The sequence below is a fragment of the Gasterosteus aculeatus genome, chromosome 1 (assembly GCF_964276395.1).
Source record: "Gasterosteus aculeatus chromosome 1, fGasAcu3.hap1.1, whole genome shotgun sequence".
NCBI lineage: Eukaryota > Metazoa > Chordata > Actinopteri > Perciformes > Gasterosteidae > Gasterosteus > Gasterosteus aculeatus.
In genome coordinates, this window is record NC_135688.1 from 30,420,089 (window position 1) to 30,438,020 (window position 17,932).

A 17,932-nucleotide genomic window follows, 5' to 3' on the forward strand; every position below is an offset into this window, starting at 1 on the left:
TCCTCTTTTCCCCCTCTTCTCAGAGCAAGAAGTTTTCTTGTGGGACCTATCACGGGCTCAATCCAAACCCCTTTATTTGTACAGTAAATGTGCAGGAATTGGTTTGGTGACTCACAATACACAAATATGTGTGTGCACATACACACACACACACACACTCAATCCCCTCACAACAATCAGCAGAACTGCTGACTTCTTTTCAGGGCTTCGCCCTCTATTTAAGCAGCTGATAAAGAATCGGGCCGTGTCGATGTGTTAAGATGATTCCTTTCATGGGGGGGGCGTGCAGCCAGTCCGGTGATAACTGTGAATGTCTAATGACATCTGTTTAATTGTGATTTACTACGGGGCAGGTTATGCATTCACATGTATTAAGAGGAGGTCGTCATCAAACATAATTTAGTGCATTCTCGCCTTTTGAAGTAGCAGCGGACTTACTTGCATTCATTTGAACATCCGCGGTATCATCTTCATCAGCGGAGCGCATTTATTATTCATTTTAAATGTTGATTTGTGCACCCAAACATTTGAGAACAAATACGAATGAAAAAGAATGAAATACACACACATAGCTGGTCCAACTTGAGACGTGCTGGTGGGACTAAACACAGTTTTTATTCCGTTGTCTTTCTGCAGGAAGACGTGGCGCGTTCGTCTTGTTCTTGTAAGAGTCTCGGTCGAACAAGTGGTCATTTGTAGAAGCCTCCGCGCACATTTCAGCTAACAAGAACAACATCAAAAAATCAATACTTTTTGTCTGTGTGCTAGTTTCCTCGTTGGACCGACAGAGATCAGAAAAGAGGTTTTCTCTCTCTCTCGCTCTCTCTCTCTCTCGCTCGTGGAAAATGTGAACTAAATTCATTTTGCATGTTCGCGGAACGCACGCGGGAGCCTTCGCCTCTCGGCCTTTAATTGTCCGTGGGTCTCCGGAGCCGCCGTGGAGCCGCTGCCCGGGGAGAGGAGCCCGGTTTGATGTGATCTGGGACGCCACGGCTCCTCTGTCGTGCATTCACAACCTCTGAACGCCAGCGACGAGCGGCCTTCTAATTAAAAAGAGGCTCCGGCACAAACTGAGCACTTGAGAGGCCGAGCTGCTGCCTCTGGACAGATGTTTTCAATTGTAGAAGTGGATTTTGGGGGCACCCTCTTTCTTATTGTGACTGGGCTGAACACTAATTATTTGCCATCATTTCGTAACGTTTCTTTGTTGCTTTACATCAACAGGACCAGTCGACTCCCCTGCTGTCGGCAGATCTGAGTCACCTCTTACCTAACGTAAGAACGGCGTCCCGCCCAGCACGCGAGGACGGCGTGACGGGGGAGTAAAGCTGCTGAAGAGCTGCTAACCACCTGCAATTACCGAGCCGCTTCCTCCGGTGTCGCTGGAGACGTTGGCCTTCCCGTGCTCCGCCAGATTCCTTTTGAGTGGATTTTATTTTCCTGATAAGAAGCAAACGGTGGAGGAAAAGCTGAGTCACTGTTTAGCTTGGAAAGGAGTCACAGCTGTTTGTGCCAACAATTAGAGAGCTGGCACAAATGATGAGACCTCAGTGTGAGTATCACTGGTAGCCACATCAGTCTGGCTTGCGCTGACCTTTGACCTCCTTCCTGTGGAACCGTATCTGCAGTTCTTATGAATGTGTCTGGATATGAACGGGACTTTTTTTCACTCTGTCCTCCTCTCTCACAGTGATTCTGCACACGTCATATTGGGCCGAGGACCCGCAGCAGGGAGACACATCTGGAGCACACAGGTGAGTTGTTACGCATCAATCTGTATTTCTGACATTCACGTCGTGTGACTTCTGCCCGCGCTGAATCGGGCCGTTGGTGGGGAGCGCCGGCGGCCGCTCGACGAGGTCACGGAGCGGCGTTTGGGTCCTGAGGCGCGTTCCCGCCGTGCGCGTCTCGCTTCACTGTACAGAACCCCGGCGGTGCTGAAAGACGCGTTCATTGTTTTTGAGATTACGGCATCGCTGGGCCGGTGCTCTCTTTGTTAAACATCACGTACGAGACGCTCTGCGATGTGGATGTTTGAGTGTTTGTGCGAGGGCCGCACATGTGGAAATATGCAAATAAATCCAAAAAAATACCAGAAAACCGGCAAAAAAAAAAAAAAAAAAAAAAACCTTTCGGGACTGCTTTTTTTTTTTTTTACCCGTTTTCTTAATTTTTTTTTCTCTCACTTATGTACAAAAAACATAGCAGTGAGTTTATTCGTCTGTTCTGTTACTGCTGCATGTGTACAAAGGGACGATGTAATTACACAGACGCATTCTCTAAATACTACAGAACATTCCTACAAGCCCACCACACCGCTGTGTTTGTGTTTTCTCTGTCAGAAAGCTAAAAGTGGGCCTCTGTTCACACGCACACACACTGAAGCAGAGAGGGAGAGGAAATTAGGATTATAATCTTGGTAATCAGCCGTCATGCCTGAGGCAGACAGCTGCAGAACTACACAGCTCCAATTTAGGTGTTGGACACTAAAAACCATTAAACCCGAGTGAATTTCCACTTATTGGGGTTTTTTGGGGGAAACATTTCAACTTCAGAAAATAAACCAGGGCAGAAAATGTGCTTCAGATTTTTATTTAGAGAAAAAAAAAATACAAACACAGTTAAAAATATCCACTCTTCTTTATTTAAATAATTACAAATTTGTCAGGCTTTTAATCTCATAAATAACAATTTTCCAAAAACATTGTAAACAATTTGTGTTATAATTAATTTCCACCTTTAATCTGGACGCAAAATCATAAAATCCAGATAGAATTATGAATTTGTGCATACGCTGTTTTTGGTACCCCTCCCCTCGTTTAAATCAATTTATTCATTAAGCACAAGGTCCCCCTATAGGTCACACACCGACTGTAATCCGCTTTCACGCTGAATATGCGGCCCCACGTCGGGGGGGGGGGGGGAGCGGTGCCACTCCAGACTTGCTCGGATGAATGGGACACGGAGCTGCAGCTCCGGTTCAAGTGTGTGTGTGTGTGTGTGTGTGTGTGTGTGTGTGTGTGTGTGTGTGTGTGTGTGTGTGTGTGAGAGAGAGAGAGAGAGAGAGAGAGAGAGTGGGAGACGGGGGAGAGAGAGCCGGACTCCTTCTCCTACATGCAGCCACCGTGGCAGTAAATTACGCATGACAATAATTCACCCAGGACTGGATCCACTTTGGACCCGAGGAAACCGCCTCTGCCCTCCTCCTCTTCCTCCTCTTCCTCCCCCTCTTTGTTATTCAGTACGAAGATAAAAAAAGACGGCATGTCATGATGGAAATGCTTCAGAACGGGAGAAAGTAAACTCACCCAAAACCTCCTCCGACACATGCAGGCACGTCGGAGAGGGACTTAAGTTGAAAGAGGAATTTGTTCACGATATTCAGAATTATTGTAATCGAAATTTCTAATTGTTTGATTATAAAAATAACAAAAGTGATATTCCACAAAAGCCACAGATCATATTAATAAATGCACGACCCTGTCGCTTCTTTCTGCAGCCTCTGATTGTGTTATTATTATTTTTTTGGATGGGGGGATGGAGAGTAATTAACGGGGGTGCGGGGGTCATCAACCAGTCCATGCAGCCCTCTGATTGATGATTTAATTAGCCATACAGTGGCAAACTGCTGGACACAAAATAATTCTTTATTTACACAACCAATCGAAGAGCTGCAAAAGGTGGATCCCCCCCCCCCCCCCCCCCCCATACATGGCTGAGACGGCTGACTTTAATAAATGTGAGATTCATCCTGTCACTGTGACATTCCTGTAATATTCCTGCAGGGACTCTCTGTAGCAACTCTGCCGTCTCTTTATTGTGCGTTATTCTCTTCTCTCTGCTCTAAAAGTATCACCTCAGACCTCTACAATGTCACACTTATTTTACATTCACTTTGGCTCATTTTCGTTAGGGGGTGCAATTGGAAAAAAAAACAACCTAATGAGCTAATAAGCGGAAGCAGTAATTCAAATAATGTTCGTCTCCCGATGTTGAGTTTACGTGCACTCGTTTTGCACAGATGCACCTGCAGCACGCGCGGCTGGTGCAGGTGCATCAGCCAGGTAATAAAACAACACGCATTAAGCTGCAGGAGGACTTTTCCCTTCACGGTCTCATTCCAACAAAAATCACACACACACTCACACACACTCACACTCACACACGCATCTATCCAACGAGTCTGTGCTCCTCAATAATTACATAAAAACAAAAGGAACCTGTGACACGAAGAACATTACTGTCAATACAAGGAAACGCTCCTTTGTAATGGAAACAAGTGACCTTCCCACTTGGCACATTTTAAAACGACGCTGCTCTCAGCGGCGACGCGCACACGCGTGGAAAGCCGAACACCCTGAAACCTTCCAATCGCAATGAGGAAGAATGTGGAGCCTCCGCGTCCGGCCGGATCAACCCGCCGCTCCTGCGAATTAAACCGAGTGGAAATAGAAATATTATTTTAAAGAAAAACATCCTTACGTGATTGCGGCCGGCGTGGACGCGCTGCAAGTTTCTCCCCCTGCTCCACCAACGCAGACACGCGCGCACGCACCAAGAAAGCGGAAAAAACGCAACGCGCGCCCGCCCGCTCTTCGCTCCGCGTCGCAGCGCGACATAGTTGGTTTCACTCAAAAAGAGAAGAGATGGAGGAAGAGAGAGGAGAGCGAGGGAAAGAAAAGAGGGGGGAGAACTGAGGGAGGGAGGACAAGAAAAAAAAAACCAAAAAAAAAAAAAACAACTTCACGTTCAACCCAGAAGATGCTCACGTTTGGCGCTCCTCAATTATCCCCTCCCGTGAAGATAGGTGGCGTGCGTTTCAGGGGGCTTCTCCTCTGTGTTACACGGCAAAGAAAAGGAGGTGGAAATAAAAAAAAATGTCATTAGAAGAGGCGTAACACGTCAGTCCCTACCCAGGTTTGTTTCCTGGAGTGGGTGTAAGACATCAGTTGTAAACCTGCCCTTGCAGGAATAGCGGTCCCTCCCTCCTCCCAACTATTTCTGAGGCTTTATTTCTAAGGCTTTATTATCACCGGTGGAAAAGGAGCCGCACACCGACGCTCTCCGGTATTCGTCCCTCCTCGCAACTCCTCTCCACGAGACCCGTCCGCGCGGCCCCCACGGCAGGTACGTGGCTCCTCACTTTGCAATTTATCGCGTGTTTTCGGAGAAATGTTGGACCCCATAACTTCCGCGCGCCCGCACCGCGGCTGGAGCTCAACTTTGCCTTACCTGCGCAGGTGGAAATAGGTGCGTTTGTTTTGAGCGTTTTCCCTTTTCTTTTCTTTTTTTTTTTTTTCCCCCACCTCCGTGATGTAGAGGCGTCCCGCGGGTTCCCGTCAGCCGGAGAAAGTGAGCTTTTTTCGGGGCGCTCGGCGCTGCTCGCCTCCGCTGTCCCTGGGAGCAAAAAGGGCGATTACATCCCGTTTTCCCTCTTTTAGGCTCCTCAGCCGGCATTTTATTAGGGTGTTTCTAAATCATCCACGTAAACGCGCACGTAGCACCGAGCGACCGGGGCTCGGCCAGCGGTCCCTCCGAATAACGGTATTTGCGCTGATAAACTGGCTGCTGTTTATGCGCCATTTGTGCCCTTCAAGGTCCCCCTTTTAGTCCGCGCTCATTTAAACAATTATTCCCCTCCTGTTGTTTGTCAAATAGTGTGAAGAGTGGTCGGAAGGAGTTTGTTGAAGGCAGGAAAGTGTTTATTGAAGTTGTGCGACTTCGGGTCGGACCACACAGTTCTTGCCCCGCTCGTCCATGACGCGTGAGCTGTGGGTCAGACCCTAAATGTGACACAAATTGGATTTATTAACCCGACCCGGCAGCGCGAAACCTCAACGAATCCTGCCAGTTTTAATAGAAATAAGCCGAATATATATTTCCTTCAGAGTGAAGAAAAATACAAACCGGCGGGTGAAACTTTTGTGAGAGAAATCCCAACGTGTGATTTTGTGTCAGTCCCTAAATGAATCGTGTTTTTTTCTTCCAATAAGAGAATTACATGAGCTGTTAAAGCCACTGAGCTGAGAGCCGAGCAGTTGGATCCTAAACCCGGGGGGACGCGCACGTCCTCCGCGTCTCCGTCCCTTTTTACCCTCCGTGCCCCCCCCGCCTAACCCGGGTGTGCTGGTCCTTGTCGCGCGTCCGGCGCCAGTGGACCCCGCGCTAATCCCCACGTCGTGGGTGTTGCTCTGTGTGTGTGTGTGTTTCCCGTCAGATATCAGGCGGAAATCAAGGAATCGAGTCCATGCGAGCTGCCATCTGATCCCACTCACACACTTATCAATGAAGCAAGAGATCATGGCGGATGGCCCCAGGTGTAAGAGGCGAAAACAAGCCAACCCGAGACGGAAAAACGGTAAGAAAATCACGGGGGAAGACAGCCCAAGCAGCCGGGGGGGGGGGTGTGGAGGGTGTGGGGGGGGGGTATCTTTGGATGTACGCCTGGCGTGGAGGTTTCCACTGCGGTTCGGAGGCGGGTGATGGACCGCGGCTGGTGCGCATTCAGCCTCCCCCCTTTACGCAGGCTAAACGCCCCGCTGTCCCGGGGACGAGCTGTGCGTAAACGCGTCCGCTCCCGTTACAAATAGCAATATAAATGTTCTTCAAAGCGCGCGCGCGCGCGCGCGCGCGCGTGTGTGTGTGTGTGCGTGTGTATGTGTGTTCGGGGGCAGAATTTAGCGAGTGCGGCGACGAGGCCGCTTTGGAAACTTGAGGGTGTTTGAAAGTTGGAGCGCAGCGGTGCCGGCCGGTCCCTCGCGGGGACCCGGTCCGCCGCGGGGGCGCCGCGTGCCGGGCACTCTCCCTCGCCGCGGCCCGCTGCGGAAGTCCGACCTTTTGTGACTGCGGCGTCGACCCGCTTTAATCCGCGTTCGGCGCCGTGTTTCTCCCTGTCCGGGGCCCTTTCCGCCCGCTCGCATTCTCACGTGATTTACCTTCACTGTCGCTGAAATAATTCATTGGGGTTGTTGCTTTAGTTTTTAATGTGTTTTCTTTTGTCGCTGGTTTATTGTCGCGGAGGCGTCGTATATAAACGGGATTACACGTCCGATAAATGCTGCACATTAATTGGGTCCGGACTGCAGCTGGAGATTTGTAGATTTTCTTTCTCCATTTGACTGCACAGTTTCCCACAAGAGGCAAATGTGCAGTGACATTCCCTGGCCCCGTTATTCCTGATTATTCCATCCCGGCTCCAAACACGAGCTGAGCCAGTGTGTGTGTGTGTGTGTGTGTGTGTGTGTGTGTGTGTGTGTGTGTGTGTGTGTGTGTGAGAGAAATAGCGAGGCTTTCATTTGCTTTTCTCCACAACAGTTTTTTAATCTCTGCCCCCACAGGTTATTTATCTAGATCAGATTTCATTTATTGATTTCATACAATCGATGGCAGACAAGCATTTTGTTCCACACTAAGTAGCACGAGAGCAGTCGAGCCGGAGATATAAATATGTTTTTACAATTGGAGCGTCCTTACTTTATTGAAAAATGGAATAAAAACACCCATTTAGAGATTACAAAAGCCTGTTTAGCTGTGGCCACCTGTTTTGGTGGGGGGGGAGAGGGGGGAGGGAGGGGGGGGGGGTGTTAGGGAGAAAACGTGGCTTTAGTACAAAATGGAGCATTTGATAAAATAATATTGGTAAAGCAAATATAATTTTCACTCCCTGAAAGCTGGCGAGAGACATCGAGCTGTGGCAGAGAAACGTTTTAATTTTCTCTCAAGCAGGAGAACATCAATTTAAAGAAATATATTTAATATCGTTCTGGATTGAAAATGTAAAATGTTAGTCCCCCCCTTTTTTTTCTCCTTTTTTTTTCTTCTCCCATAACAACCAGCTCTGTCTGTTAACCCCCCCCTCCTCACCCCCGATCCTCCCCCTGGGAATGCAGCGGCTTATTGAGGCTTGGCCACTCTCCTGTCTCTGTGTCTCCGTCCTCCTCCTCCTCCTCCTCCTCCTCCTCCTGCTCCTCCTCGCCCGGCTCTGCGGAGCGGTGGCGGAGCGTGTGACGGCCGGCGGGACGGACGGAGCCCCCCCGACTGGGAAAAGCACTTTTCTGTCCACGTTGTCAGCAGATGGAGGGCGGACGCGCCGCGGCTCCTTCTCCCGTCCCCTCAGCTCGCGAACCACGTGAAAAAACACGAAACGTGAAATCGGCACAATCAGAGATGGATTTCTCCGAAATGCCTTCGGAGTAAGTCAGCAAACGTGTTTGGGTGGAAATAGTAATTTCCTAATTTCACCTGTAATTATGTTTTTCTGTTTTAAAAAAAACAACTAAACGTTTGTCGCAGTTCTTCTGTTTTAATGGAGTAATTACGGCTCTGTGATATTATATTTTAATCTGATATTTTTCATTCACTGCATCGTCGCTGACAGAATAACGGGAATTGTTTGAATTATTTTTCTCCTTTTTTTTTCATTTCTTTTTTTTCCAAAATGGAAGGAGCGTTTTCAGCATTTGTGCCAATTAGTATTAACGAGGCCTTCGCTCGCTAAGTTGTCGAAGCGATGACATTCTCGCCCAGATGACTGCTGGCCTTCAGGGCTGCCCGGCCTGTCATGTGGTATTTAACCACAGTCCACGACTCGCCCCCCCCCCTCCCTGCACGCCGCCGTCCCGCAGCTCAGAGGCCGCGAGACGCCGGCGACATTGCACCTGAGGAGCGACGTGTTTCACGCCGGCGGCAGCGCCGCGCTCCTCGGCTGGCGGGAAACTCGATCCCCGGCAGCGTGACGTGTTTGAGAGTTTGGCCCTCGCCAGGTGTTGCTTGTCAACCCCCCCCCCCCCCCCCCCCCCCCCCCCAGCTGTGAACGCCCCGCGGGAAAGCCGCCGCGCACCTGTCCTCGCCGTCCAGCCGACTCGAGCGTCACAAAGCGGCGTTTAAAAAAAAAAAATCATTATCCAGAAGCAGAGTTGTTTTTGTGTTTTATGGCAGCGTCACGCATCATAACGGGGGCACGTTGGGTCTGAGGGGGAAGACAACAGAGGAAATGCAGATGTTGTTTTCACTTGACGTCTGCCCCCCCCCCCCCCCCCCCTGATGAAATGGAAACGCACGGATTACATAATGTGCAGCAGCGAGGCCCCCGCCCCCCCCTCCGGGTGCTGGGGGTTGATATCATAGTGTGAATGTGGTTATTAAGGCCGTCGCGGTCTCGCGTAAGGTGGAGAAAAAATAAGGGAGAGTGTGCGTGTGAAATGGGGGGGTCGGGGGGTGGGTTGTGGGGGGGTTGCTTTCAGTCTCAGACAATGGCAGGTTTCTGCCAGTCTAAACAATTCTCCATCTCTATTATCCCTCTGCCTTTTTTAAAGTTCTATTCGCAGTGGAGAATAGGGGGGGGGGGGGGGACAAGGTGCTCCCTTTCTTCCTCTTCTTTTCTCCCCCCTCCTCCTTCCTGCCGACCTCCCTCCCTCCCTATTCTCCCACATTTTCCCTCTTCGTGGTAGGGGCAGTTTTTTTTTTTTTTTGTGCCATCGTCACTGAGTAAAGTGGGGGGGGGGGGGAGAAAAAAAAGGGGGAGGAGGAGGGCAGGTTTCGCGAGGACAATTGATTGTCAGCGGTAATGTGTTTCATTTACATGTTTATACCGTCAATAGTGGCGGGCGGGGGGGGGGGGGGGGGGGGGGGGGGCGTCCACGGCGCCATTCACTGCTGCCATTCCCATACGGGCCGGCAATTGTGTGGAGCAGCCGACGCAGACACCTTGCTCTCCTCACCCCTCACCCCCCCCCTCGCCCCCCCTCCCTCGCAGGAGAGCGGTGAGGAAAGTGATCCGAGGGAAACAAAGGATTATTTTGTTTAAGTGAAATCATCCCTGGGAGACGTCGGCGGGCTGTCGTGGCGCGCGGGCCGGGGGGGTGGGGGGGCGTGGGACGGACCCTACTGGGGTGTTTCCTCTCGGCCGCATCAAAACAGACACATTCCAATTACCCCGGTGCATAGCGGCCAGCAGGTTTCCCCCAACGCGGGGTAATAAGGAGGCACATTTATCCTGTCACAGCCACGGCGTGCGGCGCGAGGCCTTATTATTCCGCCGCGCGCACGCCGGCTTTTCGCGTCACTTTATTTTATTTTTTTCTCCCCTCTCCCTCCCTCTCCCTCCCTCCCTCCCTCCCTCTCTCCTCCGCCTGCAGTCGGCACGATCTAAATATACCCATCTGCTCAAAGTGTGTGAGTCAAGTGTACATAGCCGAGCGCATGAAATGAATGGACTTCCCTCGCGACGCGGCAGGGATGTGAAGCGTAGCGGCGGATGCTCCCGCCGGGTAGCGGTGTCACCGCGGAGGGGAAGGGCTCGCAGTATTTACACTCACAGTATTCACATGATTCCATTTTATTTTATTGTGCTCGTGTGTCACAGAGAGACAGAGCGGCAGTGTGATGTCCTCGGCGTCCTCGCTCGTGTGTTATTCAGCAAACCCTCTAATATGTGCTTTCCACAAGGAATTAAATCAGGAACAGCAACACACATGGACAGATTTTTTTTATTTTTTTTCACGCTTTGATAAGGCAGATAAAAGCAAATAGCATGGCTTGTGGCTGTACGCCCCCCCAAACACACACACACACAGGGAAAAAGAAAAAGCTAATGATCCCCTTCACTCCGTCCTGGACACTGGACAGAAAACTTCTCTCCCCCCAAAAAATAGCCCAAAAACATTTTTGACACATTTCCCTCCTTTAAAAAAAAAAAAAAAAAAAATCTTTTCTTCCTCCTTTTTTCTTCCTCGTTCCTCCTTCCTCGACCGCCCTGCTCGTGTGAAGATATTCTCTCGCCTGGCGGCCAGAGAACACACACTCGCAGAGGCACCGCCAGCCCGGACCCCTGACACCGCGGGTCTTTGGAATGCCTTAGGTACCATTTCACTTTCGCTCACATCAATGCTGACCTGAATGCCTTTCATATCTGATCCGCCGTGTCTCTCCTGGTAAACATCCCCCGGGGGGAGAACAAAGAAAGGAGCTCCTCTTCTTCTTCTCCTTCTCCCTCTTAATCACAATTCAGCCCCTTTCGCCGCCAGCAGCAGGGCTACACATTTGCATTCAGCATCAGAAAAGGGCCCGAGATGAAAAGGGGGGGAGGAGGGGGGGGCGAAGAAAAGGGAGAGCGAGAGAGGAGAGGAGGATAAAAAAAAAAAAAAAAAAAAAGATGAGGAAGGGAGAAAAACAGAGAGGCAGAAAAGGGTGGGTGGGTGTTGGAGAGAAATAACTGGGGTGTTTGTGGTTGTTGGTTGGTCGTCCCCTGGTTACGAGCCTTTTATAGCCTGCGTACTCCAGCAGGGACCCGGGCCCCCGCTGACACGCAGATAGTGTTACGAGGTGGCCGCCCCACACTATTCGTGGCCACTCGCACCAAAGAGGAGGAGGAGGAGGAGGAGGAGGAAGAGGAGGGACGACTGGGGACTGCGCTCAAAGACGCCGACGCGAGCAGGTGTCCGAGCGAGGTGCCTCTCTTTTCTCTCGCCTCCAAAAGTTCCCTCAAAGCCGCGACTGTTGCGTCAGAATGCGTCAGAATGCGTCAGCGTGCTTCAGCGTGCTTCAGCGTGCTCCTGGTGGCTGACAGGAGAACACATCACATGACCACACTGAGCGGTTTGTCCGCCGCTCCATGGAGCTCATCGGCGAGATATCTTTATCATTCAGTTCCCAGGCTGGATGTATGCAAATCTTAAGCAAAGATGGGGAGAGGGGGGGGAGAAAGGGGGGAGGGGGGGGGGGGTACGTCAGCTCTTTAAATGGCATCATGTGATATGGATTCCAGTTTCTCTTTATTCTCCTTCTCTTTCATTTCCTCACCCAGAACTTTTTTTTTTTTTTTTTCTTCTTTCATTTTGGTTGAGAAGAAGGATTATCGGTACACCTTCCCCCTCGCCCCCCCTCGCCCCCCCCCCCCCCCCCCCGGCCGAGCTGCGCAGGATTTAGGCAGATTTACTTCAGCAAACACCTTTGGACACTGGGGGTAAAGAAGGAGTCTGTTTGCAAAAGGGCCCTATTGTTCCGGGAGGTTCTGGATAATGCCTTACCAGGCAGCCGTGATATTAACCCGTGCTTTGGAGAAATCGGGTGGAGCTGGTGGTGCTGGAGGAGGGAGGGGAGGGGGGAGGGGGGTTAACTCTTGTATGACAACTCTTTGCTCCCTCTGTGTCCCTCTGTGTCCATCCCTTCCTATTGTCCCCCCCCCACCCCCTTAAAAAGCACTACAAGCCGCGTCGCGGTTTGATTTTTATAAAATCAACGCAGTGTATTTGTGCTCATGCACGCGCGCACACACACACACACACACACACACACAGAGCAACTGCCACTGCCAAGAGCGGTGAAAGCGAGAGCGGCGGCAGGGATCCGTTGCCTGACTAACGCCGCGGCGTGAATCAGCCAGCGGCGAGCCAACTGGGCCCTGCGACTTCCCTTCATGTTTCCACGGCAGCAAAGACGCGTCGCCCCGAAAAACAACGCAAGTGGCGTTTCCCCTCCCCCCCCCCCCCCCGCCTCCCACCGCTCGCGTCTGACCTCAGTCCCTTCTGCGTTTTTTTGTCTGCGTGGTAAAAGAGGAGGCGGCTTTTTTCTTTTTTTTTCTTCTGAACTGCAGCTGAACTTCTGCTCCGTCGGATCGGCCTCCCCGAGTGGCGCCGAGGGACGGAGGCTGCCGGAGCAAAGGTGACGGACTCACAGGTGCCTGTCACGCTCTGTCCCGCCCCTCCTCCGCCCTTCCTCTCGCGTGCGCCCGCCTGGGCGACACGCCGGCGCGAGTAAAGTTGCGGCGCAGTCAGACGTCTTTGCGCCGCTCCCTGACTTTATTTCACGCCTCTGTGCTCGTTTCCCCTTTTCTTCTCCCCGCGAGTCTCATCCTGCGGTTTTTTCTCTGTTTTCTTCTTTCCCTCCGTGTGATTTTGACAAAAAGCAAACACAGAAATTGAAACTTCAGTGGTCCGGCAAATGATTGCATGCATTGGACTTTTCATTTCCGCGCGCACACTCTTTAGCCTAAGCCGCCATGTTTTATGCATCGCGCAGGAGCCGGCTGCGTTCTGGAAACATCATGCCTCATTTGAGTCTTTCTCGAGTGAGAATTCAAAGTCTTTACTTGCCCCATCCGTTCCGTCTCGTCCTGCTGTTTGCACTTATTCAGTTTGTTGCGCCGCGTCGCGCCTGTGATTTTCGACGTTTTCCACGCTTCGACTTTTCCCTTGGCGGGGGGGGGGGAGCGTGGGCGCGACAGACGACAGGTTGCTGAGCAGGTGTAAACTCACATTCATAATCACACGACGGGGGAGCAAAAAACCCAACAACTTAAGAAACAAACGCCTTCTCCTCCCTGACAATGTGCGCGTGTGCATCCAGGACTGACTTTGGCTTTAAGACCTTTCTTCTGTATCAATCGTGTGTTTTTGGAAAAGAATAGCGCCACTTTTCTCGTGTGTGTGTGTGTGCGACTCGTACAGCGAGTCCAGGACAATCCAGCAGTGGCCCATTAAAACCAGTTGGTTCCCACTGCCGTCTCTTTGCTCGGAGAAGACAAACAAGTGCAAACAAGTGTTGGAAGCTGCTCTGATGTCGGCGTGCGCACACACACACACACACACACACACACACACACACACGTTTGGCGTGTGATGTCGGCTCCTCTGCAAGGTCACGGCCACGTGGACCAATCGATAAGGGATCACCGGATAAAGGCCTGGTGACATCTGGAAACGGAGGCCTCTGCAGCGCCTTTAATTGGGGATAATAGAACATGCCATTTGATCAGCGGCCGCCGTCTCAGCGCGCTCCATTATTCACCAGGCGTCCCGCTTTGCCACCTAAGTGCGCCCCCCCTCGTTACCTTCCTCTGTTTTTTAACGAGGACTTGTCTGCTTACGTTTGGGCCTCAACCCCCCCCCCCCCCCGTCCGGCGCTGAGGTAAATTCAGATGCGTTATCTCCATTTAATTGCAGCCGATTGCCAGGCGAGATTAAGGCGAAATTAGGTCATTTGCGTTTGCACAGATTTCACCCACTTTCATCTCGGGCTGATCAAGCACCTTCCTAAGCGGAGCGGAAGCGTCAGAAATTACACCGTGGCCTCGTTGTTATTCAGACATACATTTAACCTTTGGCAAGAGTGAGTCAAGGGGAAGTGAAACGCGGAGGGAGGGAGCGCATCTCCCCCCCCTTTTAAATGTCACGCGCGCCGCCCGTCGGTGGACATGTGTGGCAAAGTCGAGCCGCTTACAAGCTCGGAGAGGTGAATCCCACGTGTTAATGGATTGTGACTGGAGAGGGAGGCCCCCCCCCCCTCCCCCCCCCACCCCTGAACGCCTCGCGTCCCGCCGCTGTCAAACGCGAATGTCAAACAAACACCTCCTCAGGTAGCGGGGGGATAATCACAACCGACAGGCCCGTCCCTCAGCCTTTCTGACACGCCGGGCGCGGAGGAAGGCGCGCCCGCGGCCGCGGGCGGGCCGGATTCACGGGCGCGCGGACGCGTGTTTGGTACGTGACAGGTAATTAATTAGGGAATCCAGGGTTTGGTTTTCGGTTTGGCGCAGGCTCGGTGAGAACACGGGGTGAGAACACGGGGTGAGAACACGGGGGCTCCACGCCGCTCCCCGGAGACCTTGTGATCGGGTCACTGTGTGGACACGCGCCCGGGACAGCCCGTGTGACGCGGCCGGGTCCTTGGTCCAGGTCACGGCTTTATGACTCGTGGCCTCCAGGTTGTTTATTCTACGTCCCCGACCTTTAAATCTTTCACACACTCTCAGCGATGTGGTTTTGGAGCTTAGCAGGAGCTTCACTACGGGGGAGAAGTTCAGTGTTGGACCTTTCTGCTTTGAGACCCCACCTCCACCTCCATCCGCGGAGCAGCCCGCCACTCTAAACAGTCACTCTAATTACTGCTCCCCCCACCCAAGGGAAGCTGCTTCCTTATCGCCCGGCATTCCTCAGATAAGTTCTCCACCACTTTGTTTATTCTTACTACTTAGGGGTATTGGAATTAGCATGTGCATCAAAGCAGACCCTTGTACTCTCCCCCCCCCCCCCCCCCCCCCCCCCCCCCACGCCCCACCCCCCTCACGACCTCACCCGTGGTCGTACACCGCGGGGCGTCCAGAGGTGATTAACAGGCCGAGTTACGTGTCTGACGTAAAGGGCCGAGGACAGATGTTCAGCTGGCGGTGCTTTGTCGGCGGCGGGGCCTTTGGTCGGCGGGGGCACTTCAGGGCGGGGGGGGTTCCTGGCGTTCCACATCGCTCTTCGTTCGAGCCCCTTCGTACCTGTTCAGACATCCGCCTGGCAATGTGAAGCATCCCCGGCAAATAATCACCTCCACTCATCCCTGCAAACCCCACCTTTTTGCAGATTTTGCAGAACCCTCGCTTCCTCCCTTCCTTCCTTCCTTCCTTCCTCCCTTCCTTCCGCTCCACTGTTTCCAACACGGTTTCTACCTCAACAGCAAGCAGACGCCGCCTTATAAACTGGCAATCACAGTACCCCTAATGTTATTACTTTTCATAATTAGTTACAGCAACACTCATTCCACGAACTGGCGGAAAGGAGTATTCCTTGGTAATTAAGGTAATGAAATATTCATTTCTGCTACCTTTTCAGCAGTCCCCACAAATGAGCCAGCCGTGCTTAATGTCCGCCCTGCCTCTGATTTATTATGATGGCAGACTGGCACATCTGCAATTAGTACTCGCGCTGACAGTTAGGCGGTTTGCGCGCGGCGGTAAGCAGGCAGAGGGAGGTGAGGTGAGGCGGCGGAGGGGTGGGTGCACCCCGGTGCGATTACAAGCCCCCCTCCCCTCTCACCCCACCTTCTACTCCAATAACCTTGCTTTTCCTTTTTTTTGGGGGGCTCTTTTTGCATTACCTTTATCTCCTCCTCCCCCGCCGTCTCCTCCCCGACGGAGAGGTTACCTTTCCCAACGGTATGAAATCGACTTGACATAACTGTTCATCAGTTCCCCGCCCCCCCACCACCCCCCCACCCCGAGGTAGTTTGCATCAAATCAGGCCCAGTCAAGCTTCAAGAGGAAATTGGCAGGCCAGAACCCGGCGGTGGAGCAGAGGAAAGGAGAGGGAGGGGAGAAGCAGCTCTGAACGCCTGAACCAAGATGCTGATGCTGAGGTCAAGTCTTCAGGTTAAGTGCTAATAAGTCGCTTTTAAATGGCCACTAATTGAACCGGGGGTTGGTTCTGTGTTTCCTTCAGGTAGACGGAATGATATTAGAGGCGACGGGACCCGTTTTTATTGTCGGTGGATCTCTTCTGCATGTTTGTGAACATCACCGCTTAACATTCGCCACGAGGCCGACGTTTGGAATTTGAGAAAATGAGAAAACCCCCGCAGAGGGAGCCACGGCGTGAACATCTCTGCTCACCACAAAAACAAATATTACAACATTTTAGAGGCATGAACGTTAATTCCAGTCACATTTCTGCGAGGCTGTCGCTTCTTCCTAAAGCCGCTGGTCGGAGGGAGCGGCGTGCAGAGAACATGCGTGTATGAATACACGTGAATGAGATCATGCTAATGACGCCGCGCCACAGCAGACGCACGCGTTTCTTCTTCTCTCCTCCTGAAGCTCGCCGGGGCCCTCGGGGGGGGGGCAGATAAGGACTTTGTGATGAAACTTTTAGTGAATCTCACTGCTCCAGTTCTGTCGCCTCCACGTCACTAAGTTCAAAACGCGCCCCCCCCCCCCCCCCCCAGCCGTTATATATTCTTATTACTGAGCGGGGAGAGGTGAGTATTTATTCATTTCTTTTCCCCTCTGAATGTCCACATCTCAGCAGCTCCTTTTAAGTATCGCTCCCACCTTTTGTCTCTGCCATCTTCTCGTTGTCGCCCCCGCACTTTTTTTTTTTATTTCCTCCGTCTTCTCTCTTAATCTTTGTTTTCCTAATATGCCCCCCCCCCCTCTGCCTGTGCCGTGATGGGCTGATGGCCGTTTTGACAGGGCAGCATTGAGGTAAAACGGTGTGACGGCAGAGTTTTGTTAAGCCGAGAACAAAGGCTGGGAGATGGCGGGTCGAGCCATTGTCCTGCGCCCGTATCGCCCACCGTTGTGCAGGATTTAATGCTCTGTTTACCTCCAGCCAATCGCCACTAATATTCAAAGGGGAGCTTCTTCGGGACCTCAGGACGATTTAGGACAGATCCATGAAGAGGCCGCGGCTTTTATCGCACGGGGGGGGGGATTCAGGGAGGCTTTGAAGGCCCCTTTCTGAAAAACGCACTTTGTTATTTGTCTATTTTCAGAAAGGAAAATACCAACAAAGGGCGTAACCGCTATAACGTGCATAAGATTGAGTGTTTTCTGTTCAAATCGGTCAGACTGCTTCTCCCACACGTATGTTAGAGATGACCTCAGTGTGTCACTGTGACTGGGAGAGAGATATGAAGCGTGTGTGTGTGTGTGTGTGTGTGTGTGTGTGTGTCTGGTCCGTTGGAGTTTCCCTGCATGGTGTTTGGGCAAACTGAAAGCAGGCGCTCAGTGGGATTAGAGATTGAGTGTTGGGGGGGGGGACAGAACACAAGAGGATTCTGGAGTTTTTGCATTGATCTCTGCGGGTCTACAGAGGAAGCTCAGAACAACACTGACGGTTTCCCTGTTTCCAAAACCCCTCAATCTAAGTCTAAAAGTCACTGGAGTTTGAGTAAAAGTTGTGGCAGAATTGCGTAACTTTTCAGGGCTTCAGCCACCAGGGGCAATAAACCCGACATCTGTACAACTACTGCTCAACAGGGGGGCCGAGGGGGGCACATGACTTGTTAAATAGTTAGTGGAGGTCAAAAGAGATGTGAAGGGTGTAAACCCCCCCCCCCCCCCCCATGACAAGCACTAAAACCTCAGGATGATTGACAAGACACGAGGTCGACGACAATTGTTTAGGAATAAGACTCTTCCTGCCAAATCCCGCTGGCGATTAACGGGTTA

At 51.9% G+C, this 17,932-nt stretch overlaps 1 protein-coding gene and 1 long non-coding RNA gene across 7 annotated transcripts in view; one reads left to right on the top strand and one right to left on the bottom strand.

The window, feature by feature from the left end:
• Positions 1 to 274: 274 nt before the first annotated feature.
• LOC120813969 (uncharacterized) lies at positions 275 to 4,648 on the bottom strand. The gene is made up of 2 exons (XR_005711132.2): positions 4,483 to 4,648; positions 275 to 1,440 (listed from the first exon to the last, which is right to left on the bottom strand). It is a non-coding gene; the product is annotated as an uncharacterized LOC120813969 (long non-coding RNA).
• Positions 1,225 to 17,932, top strand: part of zeb2b (zinc finger E-box binding homeobox 2b) — a 37,456-nt gene continuing 20,748 nt past the window's right edge. For 3 of the 6 annotated variants that reach the window (XM_078102628.1, XM_078102646.1, XM_078102638.1), the window contains exons 1-2: positions 4,584 to 5,127; positions 6,218 to 6,358. In XM_078102628.1, the coding sequence (XP_077958754.1) occupies positions 6,286 to 6,358 (73 nt within the window). In that variant the 5' untranslated portion in view covers positions 4,584 to 5,127; positions 6,218 to 6,285. Of the gene's footprint in view, positions 1,553 to 1,690; positions 1,755 to 4,583; positions 5,128 to 6,217; positions 6,359 to 17,932 lie in introns of those variants that run through there. The other 3 variants (XM_078102633.1, XM_078102643.1, XM_078102652.1) reach the window with 3 other exon arrangements.